This window comes from Mustela lutreola, chromosome X (genome assembly GCF_030435805.1).
Source record: "Mustela lutreola isolate mMusLut2 chromosome X, mMusLut2.pri, whole genome shotgun sequence".
NCBI lineage: Eukaryota > Metazoa > Chordata > Mammalia > Carnivora > Mustelidae > Mustela > Mustela lutreola.
In genome coordinates this window covers 6,933,940-6,951,780 of record NC_081308.1, presented here as the reverse complement: position 1 = coordinate 6,951,780, position 17,841 = coordinate 6,933,940, and the positions used below count along the sequence as shown (strand labels likewise).

General features: G+C 45.1%; 1 protein-coding gene across 6 annotated transcripts in view; it reads left to right on the top strand.

Annotated features, from left to right (window-relative positions):
- The window catches only part of MID1 (midline 1), a 347,940-nt gene that overhangs the window by 310,897 nt on the left and 19,202 nt on the right, over positions 1-17,841 (top strand). For all 6 annotated transcript variants that reach the window (XM_059156938.1, XM_059156939.1, XM_059156936.1 and 3 more), the window contains exons 5-7: positions 2,675-2,823; positions 10,597-10,724; positions 15,543-15,686. In XM_059156938.1, the coding sequence (XP_059012921.1) occupies positions 2,675-2,823; positions 10,597-10,724; positions 15,543-15,686 (421 nt within the window). The remainder of the gene's footprint in view (positions 1-2,674; positions 2,824-10,596; positions 10,725-15,542; positions 15,687-17,841) is intronic.

Below are 17,841 nucleotides of genomic sequence, written 5' to 3'. Positions count from 1 at the left end.
AGAGAGGACATGAAATCCAGCATGCACGCATACGAAAAGTTTTTGCAAAACTGAATTTGCCTTCTCTATCAGGAATGCACTCTGCTACTTTCTCCTCTCCTCTCCTCTTCTCTTCTGTTTAGTTTTTCCATGCTCGTCCTGACTACTGACCCATCGCCTGCAGCTCTTTGACCGCTGAGGTGCAATTTCGAGCCGCTCTGCCAATGACAACTTTTTAGAGGATATTGGCGAGTGAGCCCAGATATCTCCAAGTTTCTCTTTTCCAAAGATTCCTTCTGATCCCTGTGCACACCATTTTGAAAAGCTGTGATCTGGTGTGTGAAGTGGAACTGTACACTTGAACTAAAATTAAAATGATGCTAACAGTTGTTTTTCTGTAAAGCATTCCTGTGTTTTCAAAGGAGCCTCTTCATTTTGGCTTGCTTCAGCTTAACACATGATTTAGGGCTGTTGTTTGGCTTCGTTTCTTATCTTTTCCTCTTGATGCCACTTTTAATTTCCAGTGTCATGGTAGAGGAAAAGAAGGGAGAAAATAGAATTCAAGCATTGGTGCCTCTGTGGCCTGTGGGATCACAGAGAGGCATACCAAAAGGGTACGTGACCGACGGAGTTGTTCTAAAGGAATATTTGGACCTTATATTTCTTTCGTTAGAATTGTATTAAACATCTTTTTTTTTTTTTTTTTTATTTGACAGAGATCACAAGTAGGCAGAGAGACAGGCAGAGAGAGAGGAGGAAGCAGGCTCTCCACTGAGCAGAGAACCCGATGTGGGGCTCGATCCCAGGACCCTGGGATCATGACCTGAGCTGAAGGCAGAGGCTTTAACCCACTGAGCCACCCAGGCGCCCCTGTATTAAACATCTTTAATTTCGTTGTATGCTTCAGTATTTCATTCCCTTGGTTTGTTGGGGACTCTAAGTTATTCTCCTTCCTCTGCTGGATGTGTTCTAACATCTTGAATTGGACTCTAGGTCTTTCTCAGCTTTACCTCTGGATGTAACCACGTTAAACGCTAAATTCAATTTGGTGTCAAAAAAGTGTTCTTTTGGGCGCCTGGGTGGCTCAGTGGGTTAAGCCGCTGCCTTCGGCTCAGGTCATGATCTCAGGGTCCTGGGATCGAGTCCCGCATCGGGCTCTCTGCTCAGCAGGGAGCCTGCTTCCTCCTCTCTCTCTCTCTGCCTACTTGTGATTTCTCTCTGTCAAATAAATAAATAAAATCTTTAAAAAAAAAAAAAGTGTTCTTTCATTCAGCTAATGAACACAGTTCATCTGCTGCGGTTGGTCACTGTAATTATAATGAGTTAAGTCTTTTACCAGCCTTAATCTCCTAGGCTGTTTGCTCCAAGGTTTTGCCACTTCCTATCTCTCTGTCTCCTTTGAGGAATTTTTCTCACTCTTGCCCGAAATCTTGCGGCTGCCGCCTCCCAGTGCGGCCTGACTTGCCTTTGTTTGCCGCAGGACAACCTAGCTGGAATCAGATGCTCCACACCGGCCTCACGTTCTGACATCTCCTTCCTTCCTTTTCTTCGATGAAAGTTGCAGGGGGATGGTAATGATGACTGGGAGAAAGAAGGAATTTCTTGGAGTTAGCAGTTAGCAGGGATTCTGGAGGGAGCTGGAGCCAGCCTTGTCTGCAAGACAGATTAACTGGCCCCTCCCTGCCCTCTCACCCAGGACTGTTTTCCATTCCGGAATGATCCTGAAGCCAGCCAAGACCTGTCCCAGGCTGTGTGGATGGGGCACCGGGCACACGGCAATTCCAATTAGCAGTCTAATTTTGACTTGGCTTCTGGCCAGAGGGCTTCATCTCACAGCACATTTCAGACACCAGAGCGAATGGTCAAGTGGGTTACTGTGCACTTATCTTGGCCTACCCCCGAGGTCACGGTCAATTACGTCGGAGGGTCGTTTTCAAGCAAGACAGAATCAGGAATTGGAATGGCGGTTGGAACCAAACATGCATTTTTATCCCGACTGGGAAATGCTTATCAAAATAGTTCTTAGTTATCAAGTAAGCACAAAGTGCCTGGAAATGACGTTCCCAGTGAGGGGAAATGGCCCAGCTGTGCTTTTTTTGGCTTTCTCTCATCTGCTCAACAGGAAAAATATTAATCAATGGAAAAAAACACTCTCTTTCTGTTAATTTAACACATGAGTTTTAGATCGTGTGGGAAATAGTAATACCTCATGTTTTCCCATCACGGTTTTATGACGCGGATCACAAAGACCTTTTTAGAAAATGGTTCTTGCTTAAGCCATTCGCACCTACTGGGATGTCTTAAGTTTCTTGACGGCCCAGCCAAAAGCCCGAGATAGAGATGGTCCCAGCAGTCACTGCCATCTTCTAGTAACTGAGTGGAATGGCGAGGGAAGAGGTCTGGTGACCCTTGCAACTTGCCATTAGGCAGCACCTTTTTTCCCCATCAACAAGGAAGCAATTCACAATAGAGTATTTTCTCATAAAACAAATTAGCGACACTTCTCCAAGGAGATTGAGACTATCCAAGCCAGGAGTCCCGTACCTGGGATTTCCGTATTTCTCTGCCTGCTCTCGGATGTTTATCGAAGGACAACTTTCCATGCAGCAGGACGCACATATCCAGAAGCGTCCAGCCCGGTGCGCGTTCCCTCAGCGAGCCCGCCCACCTAACCGTCTCCGTGCCTCTTTTCAAGGTGATGCGGCTTCGCAAACTGGCTCAGCAGATTGCAAACTGCAAGCAGTGCATCGAGCGGTCGGCCTCCCTCATCTCCCAGGCAGAGCACTCTCTGAAAGAGAACGATCACGCGCGCTTCCTGCAGACGGCCAAGAGCATCACCGAGAGGTGAGTTGCAGGGGCTGCTGGGAAGTTCTCAGCCGCTGGCCTCCTGTGTCTGCCGAGTGATTGCTTGGCCTTGCCCTCGCCTTGCTTTTGTTTTCATTCTGGAGGCTGAGTACCAGGGAGAATAGAGCCTTTGAGTTGCTTTGTTCCAGCCAAAGATGCTTCCCTTTGACATGTCAAAGCCTTTTCAGTAGCGCCTTGGAGTTCAAGGCCTTTGAAACAAGAGTCCACCAGTTAGAGAGAATAAAATCAGCCTTGCTTTGGGTAGGGGGCCGGGGGGCGGGGCAGGGGAGAAAGCTTACAGTGGCACAGAAATGGCAATTATTGTGAATCTCAGCCCTGATCTTATCATGCATTTGGTAACAAAGAGTCAAAGTGAAGGCACCGACATGAAAGGGAATCTTTTCTTCCATCTCAGGGCTCGTCTATTAAAAAGGAGAAGAAAAAAAAGCCAAGGCCCAGGTGTTGTGCTCTGTTAGACCTGTGTTTATTTGGTTGAGAAGCTTCGCTCGTCAGAAAGGTCAAAGCTGACTCATGTGGGAGAGAAAGGACCCAACTGTCAGTCTCATACCTCTTTCTTTTAAAGGATCCTTTATTCTGGGGTAGGGAACGTAAAGATAACATTATTCCATTGGTCAGTTCAGCAGTGAAACTGATGGGAGTCCGTGTTTCTTCGCCGCCCGTCCCGATTGGCATAAACTCCACCGAAATGGTACCTCCAACCCCTGCCGATGCCCTTGACTTTTCATTCATTCTCATTTTCGGAGTCCCCTGCCCCTTACGCAAAGCAATAATAGAATGCTATCACCGGACAACCCCGGACAGCTCATTCATGCTGGTGTTTATCCTAGAGCAGAAGCCTGCACACTTTGATAAAGGGTCAGAGACGAAATATTTTCAGCTCTGCAAGTGATAAGGTCTCCTTCACAACTACTCAGCTCTGCCGTGGTAACTCCATAGCACCCTGTCATACACAGAAAAGATCGGGCATGCCTGGGCTTCCAGAAACATTTCCCCCAACAAGTATTTCGCCTTCTGGCTGTATTTTGTCAATGCCTGACCCAGGGGAAAAAAATATTCACCATCTTCTCACTTGCATTTCTTCAAGGAAAGAGACAACTAACATTAATCGAGTGCGTGGTTATGTCGGACACTGTGCTAATTCTCAAAATAGCGCTTAGAGGTAGTCATTGACGTTTCTGTTTCCACTGTTCTCTTAGAGTAATGTACAGTGGTTTTATACCTCGGGCCCTGTATCGAGCCAGCTTCATTTTGTTATTTCTTATATTTGAGAAGAACTCTTCTGCGACTGGTTACGATGGTTACGATACTTAATGTCTTCCAAAGCGCGTGGCTAACAGCTGCTTATCATCGCTTTTATATCCTTAAAATGATCGCCTCCCTATCTTAAGAGAAGCCAGTGTCTTTGCTTATGACTCCTGGGTTCCCAGTGTTTGTCTTTGTGGCACCCATCTAGACTTTATCCAGTTGCTCTGTGTTCATCCTAAGGTTAAAAACTGCAAATGGCGCTAATATTCCCGTGTACCTAGGCCACTCTGCTAGACCCTATTTACACTTACGTCATGCTTTCCAACTGGGATCCAAGAGCACTCTTCTCCAGCTATGAATCATGAGGTGTCCAGATGAAAGGGCTACTGTGAGCTGCATTTCTCAGTAATCCCTAAAAATTTCATCAAGTGTAATACGAACAGACTCTTAGCTATTGAGGGGAGAGAATGTGGCCTCATAACAGTTGGGATAGAACATTCTGGAAGAAGACCTACCTTTGAAATAGAATGTGAGTGCATGAATGTCTACATGTGATCTTCCACAGATCCGGCAGGTCATGACCTGTCCCATTCACTTCTACCTATAACAAACCCATCTCTTTGAGAACGGAAAGATGACTTTGATTTTTTCTTTCTACAGATGAATTGTAGAATACAGTTGACCCTTGACCAGCATGGGTTTGAACTGCTCAGGTCCACTTATACATGGATTTTAAAAAAGTATATAGTGCAGTATTGTAAATGTATTTTCTCAATAATATTTTCCATAATAAGATTTCTTAATATTTCTAGTAATATTTTCTTTTCCCTAGCTTACTTTATTGTCAGAATGCAGAGTATAAGACATATAACATACAAAAGATGTGTTAATCAACACTTTATGTTATCAGTGAGGCTTCTGGTCACCAGTAGGCTCTTAGTAATTAAGTTTGTGGGAATCAAAAGTCATACATGGATTTTCCCCTGAGTGGGGGTCCCCTAATCCCCACACTGTTCAGGGGTCAACTGTATGGTATATTCTCAAGCCTCACTAACATGTAGTTCTTGGTGTGATTGTATGTGTACTTTTAATAAAATTGTTTTAAATAAGCAGAACTATTCACTGAACCCAGACATAAGAAAGTCGGCCTCCTGCTTATGAGAAAGCTAAATTTCCAGCAAATTTGAAGACTTGGTGCCTATAACCGTTGGCCAAGAGCCTTTGTCCTTCTGCTCCTACAGCCCGTCTCTTCCCATGTCCATTGTCCATCCTCTTGGTCAATTCCTGAGCCTTCCTCTCTTTCCAGGACCGGAATGTAGTGAAGGGGGCAGGGAGCTTGGACCAGGACCTAGGGAACTTGGGCTGGGATCCCAGCACTGCCACTTTTTAACTGTGATGCTTTGGGTTTGCCTGTGAGCTATTTTCTGCGTAGAGTGTTGGGCTCAAAGGGGCACCCTGCTGGCACAATCAGTTAAGCATCTGACTTGGCTCACGTCATGATCTAGGGTCCTGGGATGGAGCCTGCATGGAAGCTATGCTCAGCGGGGAGTCTGCTTCACCCTCTCTCTCTCCCCCTGCTCATGCATTCCCCCTCTCCCTCTCTCTCTCTCAAATTAAGAAATAAAGCCTTTTTTTAAAAAAAAAAAGAGGGGTAAAAAAGAAAATTGGGCTCATAATAACTGCTTCGATCAGTAGTTGTAATACTGTCACTGATAACTCCTAAGAACAGAACTTCAGCGTCGCAGATAATCCATAATGTCTGTTGGATTTAAGTTCTCGTAGTTTAGTGAGTATGGCCCCGCCTCGTATGTTCTGCGGCTGGTCTCTGCCTGTCTCTACCCTTCAATCTTTTTCTTAGTAAACATTCTTCTCTAGGATATGACTTTGTAATTCTCTGCCTCCTACTGTATCTGCCTTGGGCTTTGGCACCTGTGTACTTCTAAACCACCTTTATTCTTCTGTTCGAGGAGGGAAAGCCCGGAACAAACTTTCAGTCCTGCAAGCCTTCCTAAAGTGAGACTTGGATGGGATTTTTCTGTATCTTAGAATCACTTAAAGTAGGTATGTTCCTCTACAGGGTGAATCTACCTGCAAAAAGATTTTTGATTCAGAAATATTAAAAAAAGAAAAAGAAAAAGGAAACCAAACCCAAAGGAGAGAGACCATCAAGCTTTACATTGTAGGAGATGCATATGCTTTGGAGTCAAGTGTCTGGCTCTGTGCTAATTGCTTAGGAGTACTTATGGCCAGCACTGGGACTGCTCCTTTAACACTTGGGAGTCTAATTTCGCTCATACACTCCTAGCGGGCAGAACCCCCAGCCACCTTGTTTTCACCACGAAAGCGCCAGCACATAGCAAACTGCCGGCCGTAAATGAATGAGTGAACAAATCATAAAACATGTCGATTGTTCCTACCTAAGATGGTTGTTACAGGGACAAAATGAAATAATACGGTAAAACCGTTAGTCCGATTCCTGTCCCAAGGTGATCATGCAACGAATGCCAATTCTCTTCCTTCCCACTCACTAAATTGACACAAATGGAGTGCATAACACACTATATTCCCAAGTCACACTAATACATAGGTCTTCTGCATGGTTGTGTGGGCATCTTTATACAACTACATTAAGGAAGCCAAACTCTTCACTAAATCAAAGCATAAGAAAGTTGCTTATGAGAAATCTGAACTTAAAATCACTTTTAGTACCCAGTTATCAAGATGGTAAAAAGAAACTTCCCTCCGAACGGTACCCATTTTTCAGAGCTCCTAGGAGGGTGTCCCACTGCACTGTCCTTCGACACCGTAAGCAGTTCAAGCATCCATCAGACTTGCCCCGGATATAAAACCAAGACCTCCAGTTGTCAACGCTGGAGAGATGTCGCTTGATTTTAAGAATTCAAGCACGTATGATGAGTGGTTTTTGAAGTGTGTTCTGGTAGGGTGTTAATTGGTCTTAAAACAACAACAAAGTTCCCGAGCCAAATGCATCTGGGAAATCCTGAGCAGACCAAAGCAGACCACGTTTTGCTGCTTTGAGACCTCACTGGGTTTTACCGTGGTGATTTGCCCACTCGCCCAAGAGAGACCCATTTATGTGCCATTGTCAAGGGTCGGGCATGGGGAGAAGGATATTGGGCAGGAAGGTTAGAACATCCTCCCCTGGCATTGGCTGTTTGAGAGAAAGCCTGTGAGCCACATAGCTCCAGACACGTCCGTCTTTTAGAAAATTGCCTCCAAGTGGCCCTAGCAAACTGTCACGGAGATTAGGAGCATCGACGTCAAAACAGAATCAGGAAGTAATGTGCAGGCCACCCCCTTAAGCATCAGGATAGGACACATGTCCTTATTTGCCTCAGTATAAGAGCTTAACACACACCCACAAGCGTGTGCGCACGTGCGAATGTACGTACACTCACACAGACACACAAAAGTATGAAAGCACAGAATTTCAAAAGTGGCCTAAGGCTGATGGCCCTGGTGGATTTTGGCAACTCATCTGAAAGGCCAGAAGATGGGCAACAAGGATTTGGGGAATAAAAACAAGGCCTAAAATGTTGACTTTGGCAGCTCTCCCCTCGCCTGTCACTCCAATTACGAATTTGAAATTGTAGCCAAAGATAAATATCTCTCCTTCCATCAAAAACCTGTGTAGGTGTTAAAAGCAGCAGTAACCTGCACAGCTTCTTGCTGTCAGTCTCGGTGTCTCAGCCTTTCCGTTCCCACTCCACAGAGTTCCCACCAACCACATGGCGGGCATTGGCATTTTTTTTTTTTAAACACTGTCACTTGCCCAAACCACGTTTTAGTTAGCTGTGGACCATAGAACCAGGAGAAACTTGGGAGTAAAATCTGTTTGGGGTGGACCTGAACAGAAGCTTCTGTCCCTGGACAGCAGAGCGCTAAAGCGAGTTTGTCTGCTCAGAGCGCCGGGGATCCTCTCAGCCCAAGATCGGAGCCACACAACAAAGACAGAGAAATGCCACGGAGAGACGCCCGTTTCTTAACAGCTCGGTGCAGTTTTTCCTGCTGGACATCATGAAACATTCTAACTGGGGGTTCACTTTGAAATTTTTATTTGGGGAGTTCACATGGCGCTATAGCATTTCTTTTAACTTTTCTGCACTGATGCAAATATTGCGGGCTCTTCAGTGCGTGTGGGCATGCTTTAAGAGCTCCGTATGTATTTGCTGAGCGATCCCAGGATCGCTCTGAGTTCTGAGAAGTTTTTGTGATTATGGGTCAAAAGGAAGGCATTTTTTAAGTACAGTTTGACTATGTGTGAAAAACGCCTAATAACCATGCTTTTCTCCACCTGTCTAAATTAGCAGGTGTTCGTCGCAATAATTAGCTCATTCCCGTTGGGTGCGCTCTTTAGCCAACAAAATCCCCCAACTCAGCTATTCACTGTTTCTTTTTTTTTTTCTTTTTAAAAGATTTTGTTTATCTGAGAGAGAGGGCACGCATAAGTAGATGGAGCGGCAGGCAGAGGGGAAGCAGGCTCCGTGCTGAGCAAGGAGCCTGATGTGGGACTCCATCCCAGGACCTGAGCCAAAGGCAGACACCACTTAACTGACTGAGCCCCCCAGGCACCCCAGCTCTTCACTGTTCCTCGGTGAAACAGTTAGGTGGTGAATTTAGATTCTCCCCCCTCATTCAAACACTTGAAACCTTTCTTTCCAGAGTCTCTGCCTCTTCAGACTTTTTATCAGTGGATCCCAATATCATTCTGGTTATTACACTATTAATTATCCTGTCTACCACACTCCCGACACAGAACTGGAAATGTATCAGAAGTACAATTCTAGAAACTTTGAGCACTTCACAGGTGTAACTTATACTGAGGTGAATTCGGAGAACGTGAAATTAACCATTTTAATGTGTGCGATCTGTCATATTTGGTATATTCATGATGTTGTGTAATAAGAGTTCCAAAATCTTTTTATCACCCCCCAAAAACTCCATACCCATTATGCAGTCATCATCCACTATGCCACCCCCCCTACACCGGTCTGCTCTCTGTCTCTGGGAATTTGCCTGTTCTGGACATTTCCTACAAATAGAGCATACGGTACACGGCCTTTTGCATCAGACTTCTTTCACTTAGCATTAACACTTTCAAGGTTCATCCACACTGTTGTGTGTATCAGTACTTCAGTCCTTTTTATGCATGAATAATATTCCATTGTATGAATAAACCCGCAAGTATAATTTCTTTAGCCAAAATACATCATCTTTATAAGATACAAAGTTTTAAGAGCCATTAAGAGACCCAAGAGGAGATAGATCTCCTTAGGTAACCAGGCCGAAATTTTTCTAGATTAAATGGAAGAATTTAGACCTAGAATTCTCTTCCAGGCTGCTTCCAGCTAGCTTTGTAACTTTCTAGAAATGAGCACCAGCACTCTTAATGAGAAAATAACTAGATTTAGAGATGAACCATTTTAGAGTATTTCTTTACTCACCGATTCCCAGCACCCTACGCAGCACTCTACATGTAGTTGGCCCTTGGTGGTGGTTACCGAACTTCCTGAAATACCCAGATCAACAAGATCACGGGTCTAGCATGGTCTGAGACGCTCAGACGTGGTTTATGTCATGCCGCAACTGTATCGTTTTTAAGAGGATCGCTTGCATTTTTTAATTAGTCCAAACGTTCTGCTATTGGCAACTGAACTTTGCAAATCAGTCTGAGAGATTAACACACACATAGCACGAGATTCTCTTCTAGCAGGAGCGCTGTACTCACCAGTACGTTGCTTTATAGTTTATAAATGAGAACGTTTCACTAGCAACCATAAATGAAGAGGGAAAATGGGGCATCCATGGGAGGAATTTGTGAGGGAGCTCATGAATATTTTCCATGGCATCTGCTGGGAATATGGTGCAAAAAAAAAAAAAAAAAATGAATACAAGAAGAACGAAACAAGCCAGACAAAAACTCCTTTTTAAATGTTTATTTTAGAGAGAGGCTAGTAATTGATTAAACTAATCCAATATCTGGAAACATTCTTTTTTAATCTTCACTTTGCCTTTTATGCAGTTTGAAATTTTGGAGACTCCTCTTTGAAGTGGAGCAGGGTCGGGTCTGAAAGGAACAAACAGTTTCCCAGACAGATGTGTGAAGAAATGCCCGGAGCTATGTGCTTCTTGCTGGGGTTAGATGTGAAGGGGCCTGGCTGTTAAATACACAGCAACATGAGATATGAATATTCTTCCACCTCCGTGGGGAATTTTTTTTCCGACAGTAAAAAGGAAGGCGGGCGGGGTTGGGGCGGGGGGAGCCATTCTACTGTTTCCCCAGTTCCTTTGCCTCGTCTTTAAGCTTGATCGTTTGCATTGTGTTGGCTGTGTTGTGCCGTTCCCAGGTTCTCTTTGAGGCTCCCGTGTAAAAACAGCCCCATTTTAAAATGATCCTTCTTTTCCTTTTATTTTTTTTTCATTCCCAGGCAGTGATGGTGACAGGCATCTTGACATTTCTAAAAAGTTGTTCTGTTTAAATTACAGAGTCTCCATGGCGACTGCATCCTCCCAGGTCCTAATTCCTGAAATCAACCTCAATGACACATTTGACACCTTTGCCTTAGATTTTTCCCGAGAGAAGAAATTGCTAGAATGTCTGGATTACCTTACAGGTATTGTCTTGTGTGTGTGTGTGTGTGTGCGCGTGCGCGCACGCGCGTGCTTTAATATTGTGCGTGCGCTTTGATATCATGTACAATCGGTGATACACATACTTTGCCACCACATCGATTCCCTCAAAACCAGAGGTGTGGGCTCCTGATTTAGGAATGGAGTCTAATATTCCCGTAAATGATTTCTGGCATGCTTTTTTTTTTGTTTCCCCACCCAAAACGACACGGTCCGAGACCAAATTGGGGACAGAGGAAAAAGGCAACTCTCGAGAATTAAAAACGTACTTCCTGCCATTTTCTCTCCCTCTCAGAGTGTGGGTGTCACAAAGAACAGCTCTGCTGGCCATCACAGAGTCGCAGAAGGTAGCGGGGCTGTTTTCCACTTCATCTCAGCAAGGCTTCTGACTCTCACGGTGTCTTGGCAGAGAAACCGTTGGCAGCTAACTCTTGCTTGAGTGTCAACCTTGCTTTAGCTCTTTGTATCTGAGATCTGGCATGATCTTAGCATGTTATAATCCTCATTTTTCCCATGACAGGGGTCACCCATCTCGCTGGAGGTCAGGTAGCCCATGAGTGGCAGGATTTGAATTTGGCTTGGGTCCGTACAAACTCCAAAGACCTCTTGTTCTTTCTGGTAAAAGACCGCATTTCATCTTGGCAAAAGGTCACCACAGCAAATGTCCCAAAAATCACATGTGAATTCCCAGTGCCATCGTTCAGATAGACAGTTTTTATGGGGGGGGGTCAAACTTACGAAACAAAAGGAACAGCAATAAAAGAAAATCTCAGACTACTCCTGTTCCTAACCATGCTTCCAAATGTTTCTTCACCGTCGACCTCGAGAGCGAGGACTGAAATCATTCGCTGGTAGAATGCGGATTATTTAAAGGACCTTTATTTGTGTTAGCCAAAGCCACTGGTGCCTAGGACTTCTGGAAGGCTCCTTGTATACAGTGAAGCCAGATGTGCGTGGAACTGAGGACATGCAGCCTTCGAGAGACCACATCGCTAACTCAGCAGGGCGCCAGCTTCCGCATTTCGGTTCTGCGCACGTGCGTGTGGGAGAGCGGTTGGAAAAGATGGAGCAGGAGAAAGGGAATATTGTGTGATGTTCGCTTTCACAGTCTATGGATGAAAAACGAGCAGTTTTATATCCAAGGGATGTTATACCCAGATAGGTTTTTTTTTCTCTGCAAGAATCCGAGATGCTGTTTTTAGCCTTTCTGCATTTGCAAGCAAAGTGTTCATCCCACCAACTTATCTTATGTCATTCTTTCAAAACACACCACTCTTATTAAGGAAGAAAGAAGTTGACTCCAAAGTGCATTTGCAGTAAGGAACCAAACTCGGTTTCAAATATTTATTCACATACTGCCCCCCTTTTTAAGCTTTTAACTCTGAGATCTGTCTAAACTAACGCTACCCCCCTAGAACCTGCCACAATGATAGAAACATTCTGTATCAGCACTGTCCGTTTTGGTAGCTGCTGTCCACATGGGGCTCTCAGAAACTTGAAATGTACATGGTGAGTCTTTACCTTCATTGAACTTTAATTAAACTTAATAGAAGTTTAAACAGTTTGTGGCTACCGTATTAGGCAGCACAGGTCTAGATTTTCTCTGGCTGAGCGGTTTTTCATGATGGCATCCTATGAAAAGTCTTTTTTTTTTTTTTCTTGCATCATTTGGAATTGAATAGGATGGCAGCAACAGAAAGTCCAGTTAGCAGTGACTAAACCCATCAAGCGGTGTTTGTATCCTGCAAACTCGGGCACGGAGATGTGTGCTCCAAGCCTGGGCAGCAGCTCAGTGAGGACCGCAGACCCCAGGCTCTTGCTTCTTCCCTGCTCTGCCATCTTCCCTGCGCTGCCTTTTTGCCCCACACGGCACAGCTGCCCCACCTCCATGCATCATGCTCAAGTTACAGCTGAAAAGAGACGGATGCAGGGGAAACAGGGACAAAATTCTGTCCTTGTTTATTAGGAAAACAAAAAGCTTGCTTAGAAGGCCCACCTGGCAAAGTCCCACTTGTGTCTCGGGGGCCAGATCCACATCACAAGGTCATGCCCAAGGATAAAGAGGACTGAAAGACTGTTGGGCCAGGCACATGACCTTTCTGTACAAAATCAGTGTCTTGCTGCCCTCAGGGTGTCTTCCCCATTGCCCAGTGATCGTTGAATGGTGTTCCGGTGGGCATACACTCATGGGCTCCGTCTCCATGCGAATGCCGAGGCAGTGATTAAAGGGGAAGGTGAGGAAGTGGTTTGCACTGACGAGGACTGTGTACCCCATATATCATCCCGATCGCTGTTTATGCCAAGCTAGAGACCACATGGGGTACCTGCCATTCTGCCTTCTTAGCTGTCAAACCTCAAATACAAATCTGGCCCATTTCTAGACATAACATCGATCCTGGCCATAACATATGATGCTTGGCTGATATTGCCAAGTCCAAATAGTTTATCAGACATTTGTAAGCAGGAAATGAAGTGTTTGTGGAGTATTAGCCCACCATTTCTCGTGTCCTGTTTATAACAGAGGCAAGAAAATAACAGTTCTGCTTCCGATCCCATGAATATTGAAATTGGCAGCATGCTGCTATCCTCATTTACAGTAAATTGGGTATTGACTTTTCGGGAAAAACCCATTGGGCTTATAATCAAAACAGGGTTAGCCTGCGTGGCTGTGAAAATAAGATGATTTTTTTCCCTCTGTGACATGCCTCTAAGTGGTATGTCAAGTTAATAACCCAGAGAGGTGACATTTCCTCCCCGATCACAGCTACTTACTTATTTTGAACACAAGTTTGCTTTCTACTTAATCCTCTATTGCAATACAGAAAAGACACCATCTTTTCTCTGGTGGTTGATGGAAAAGTAATTCAGTGAGCTATTTGGATTATGGGAGAATAAGCATTTCTCCACCACTCCCTGCCGGGTGATCGCACAGCGACAGCGGCCACACAGACAATCCTAAGGAGTTTTATGGAGCAGCTGGGCCTCCCCTGGCTCGGTGTCCCCGACTCCTGCACAACCAAGTCACAGCACACGACACTAAATCTTGCATGTGGATATACTTCAGGAGACAGATGTGTAAATACACATTCCAGAAAGAATGCTTTTCAGGAGACAGACGTATAAATACACATTCCAGAAAGGATGCTTTAAGGGCTCTATGGAGCCTTTCTGTCTTAACCCGTGACTTAATGTGTTGCCTGCCCACATGCACAGGTGTGTAGTCATGTTGGTGGAACCCAGTGAGCAAGAGACCAAGCTGCCCTAATTGACTTTATGCAACAAACATAGAAGTTGGACAGAATGAAGCCTAAAACAATTCGAGTTTTCAAGTTGCCTTTTTTACAAACTCTTCTCCCTCTTTGGGTTTGTTTAGGACTCCTCAGGCCTAATCAAAATTTAGAGTAGAGCAGGAAAAAAACTCTGCAATAGTGTGAACAGAGGTCGCTCCGAATCTATAGAACGCAGATATGTTTCTCCTTTTGAAGTTAGGTTCTAGTATACAGAAGACTGGAAATAAAGGCCTGGATCGATTCTCCAAACCAGGGATTGGCAAACTTTGACTATAAAGGGCCAGATGGTAAATATTTTAGGCATTGCAGGACATATGGTCCCAACTACTCAGCTCTGCTAGTGCACAAAAGCAGCCACAGACAATACATAAATGAATGAGCCTGGCTGTGTTCCAATAAAACTTTATTTACAAAAACAGGCAGTGGGCCAGATTTGGCCCATAGCCATAGTTTGCCAAGCCCTGCTCTGAAATATTATTGCCAGTGCAAAGCACTCCCTGCCTATTCTTTTTCTTGCTCACAAACTCTGCTCATAAAACCAGTTACTGAAATCAAGCTGGTAGATTTTGAGTCAACTTCAAATCATTATTTTGCTAGGATTTAGACTTCTCTGCTCCAGACTGTGTTCGAGACATAAAACAGCAGCCTTCTCCAGTAATAAAGTTAACCAAATGCCAAGGAACCATGTTTTCATGGGGAAGGAAAATGTACTTCTTAGATAGGATTGACTGTTAATCATGTTCTTCTTAATTTGAAATATCACCTATAAAACTGAAAGATGAGAGCAAAATAGGGCCACACTAATAAGGTGTTTTTTTTAATAAGGCATCAAAACTTCTAATGAGAGAAAATCTTCAAACAATTATTTGGCTGGGTTTGTTACAGGATAGCAAACATTGGTATTTTTCCAATCGAGTGTGTAAAATATAAGAATACGTGACCTCACATAGCTCAGAGGTTGGCAAACCTTGGCTCGTAGGCCAAATCTAGCCCTAACCTCTCTTTGTCAATAAAGTTTTACTGGAACCTGCCCGTGTCCATTTTAATACGAATCGCCCAAGGCTGCCTTCCTAGTGCAGGAGCAGAGTTGAGAGGACAAAGAACAAAGAACGTATGGCCCGCAAAACCTAAAACATTTACCACCTAGCCCTTTACTGGAAAAGTTTGCCATCTCCCCAGTGTGGGTGAAATCACAGAAGTTCATCTTGTTTGCTTTTTGTTTAATTTTTTTTTTTCATGGATAAGAGTATATTTGCTTAACCTCCTAAACGTTCTTTCATGATAAATAGAGATAAGTCCCTACTGGCTCACTGAAGTCACGCTACCCTTTAATGACAGCAGCGACCAGCCAACCAGACGTTGGTTCTTTCAATTGGGGTCACCACCTCTGAGCTAGTGGTCCTGATGGGCCTCTGTAGAAAGCCTACTTTGACTGTCCCTTGCCTCCTCTGAAACGTGTCCTGGAGGTGCCTGCTTTTTGGCTGATGAGCGTTCTTGATCCCACCCCTCCAGCTCCCAACCCTCCTACAATTAGAGAAGAGCTCTGCACCGCTTCCTACGACACCATCACCGTTCACTGGACCTCCGATGATGAATTCAGCGTGGTTTCCTATGAGCTCCAGTACACCATATTCACCGGACAAGCCAATGTTGTTAGTGAGTATCACGCCCCCATCGATTTCTCTGTTTGGTGACTGTGTTCTGTCAGATGGCGATTCTACACGGAAGCGTCAAGGTAAGACAAGGAAGGAGAGGATTCACAGTAGGCATTGGCTGCATTTCCTCACCAAGAGGATGATCGCATTCACTTGTACTGTACTAGCAGAAATAACGGGCCAAAGAGTGATAAAAATGAGTGATCTCTAGCAGTCCACATGGATGAGTCTTACAAACATATACTTAAGAGAAGGAAGCTGGAAATAAAAGATCACATGCAGTACGACTCTATTTATACACTCAAAATTTAAAGATAAAAAGGAAAACCATTTTGTGGGGCGGGGGCGCCTGGGTGGCTCAGTAGGTTAAGCGTCCCGACTCTTGATTTTGGCTCAGATCGTGATCTCAGGGTCGTGGGATCAAGCCCCGCACTGAGCTCCGCGCTCACTGGGGAGTCTGCTTGAGATTCTCTCTCCCTGTGCTCCCCCACCCCGACTCGCACATGTGCATGCTCGCTCTCTCTCTCTCTCAAATACATAAATCTTAAAAAATAACTTTTGTTTAGAGATGCATACATAGGTGTAAAAACGATAAATAAAAGGGAGGATGGTGGTTACTTCCAGGATGGGAGGGAGTGGCTCCACCGAGAAGCAGTATACGGGGCTCACAGGCTTAACTACTTTCTGGGTGGGAGTTACACGGTTTAGTGAGTTTATCCTACATTTAGTATTATGTACTTCTCTGAGTGTTATTTCACAACGTAAAAAAAGAATTTAATAAAGTGGGTCGCCGAGTAATGCCCAATACCACATCCCGTTTGGAGGAGAGCAGGCCCGTTGTTTAAAATGTTAGTCATTGGCCCCACCTGGGAAGAATTTCAGACCTTACCTGAAGCACAGAGAAACCCTTCTCTCCCTGGGGTCCATGAGCGCTCTGGAATCAGAGACAGGTTGATGATCTCAGAGAACCCCAGTTGCTGGCCAGAGCGGTGGTAACAAAGCAATCTCGCCTCCCGGGAAGAAAAGAGGGATGCATGAAGAGCCCCGCCTCCAAGTAACTAGCACTGGCGGCTCATACCAACAAACAGACCCCACCCCCCACCCACCCCCCACCCCCCCCCCCCCCCCGGCCTCCGAAGATCCTCATTTCCCAGGCTTCCTTCCTCAACCCTCTGACCTTCCACTCCCTAATGGGCCTGCCTTAGAAGCCTTTATTAAAATCTCCCCATTTTCCGGGAATGCGTAAGGAGGAAAAAAAAATCATGAAATGTTGCTAACTGCTGTGGCCAGCTGCCTGAGTAAGAAGGCAGACATGGTGGGTGAAAATGTCTTGGGGGAAATGATGGTTTAACTAAATTTTGAAAGAGAGTGGGTGCATAGCAGCGAGCTAAGGGGAATGCCAGGCAGCCGCATGACCGGGGGCAAACCTGTGGAGACGGAGAATGGCAAGGCATTTTCTGAGACATTCTCTACTCAAGCCTGGGCTGGCTGGAGAATTAAGTGGGGAAGGGGACATGGGGGGGAAATGAAGATCGAGAACTAGAACCGGGACTCAAACCCATCTGGGTCTGGTTCCAGAAAGCACATGTTCTCAATCACCAGTCTCTTGATCCTCACCCACAGTAAAGACCTAGACCACAGAAGGCCACTCGGGCCACACGGTGTGGGATTTTTCCCCACACAGAGCAGCAGTGCGATCAGATATAGGGTTAGAAGCCCCCTCAGGCAGTGCTGTGGGGGATAGAGTGGAACAGGGCAAAACTGGAAGCAGAGACATGAACTTGGAGGTGTGTAGTAATTCACAGAGGCAGAGATGGCCAGGACCTGCCAATGGCAGTAGCGCCCACGAAGGTAAGAAGATAAATTTCAGAAGAGACCTCTCCACCTCTGACCCATATCCCCGGCAAACACCATTACTGTCTCCAGCTTTTGGAAGTGCTGTGGGGGGCAAGTCTAAATAGCACGGGCATATCAATGGTTCGCCATGGTTCGGCATCATTTTGCCCTCCTTTCAGGATTTTGGATTCTTCTGGTATTGCTCCTCATCCCTAGTTCTACGTGCATGAAGAAATACTAACTTCCCTAAAACCTTTCTTTTTAGTAAGTAATGCATGAACACTGTGTGATAATATATAAAATGTCTGCGGTGACGATTG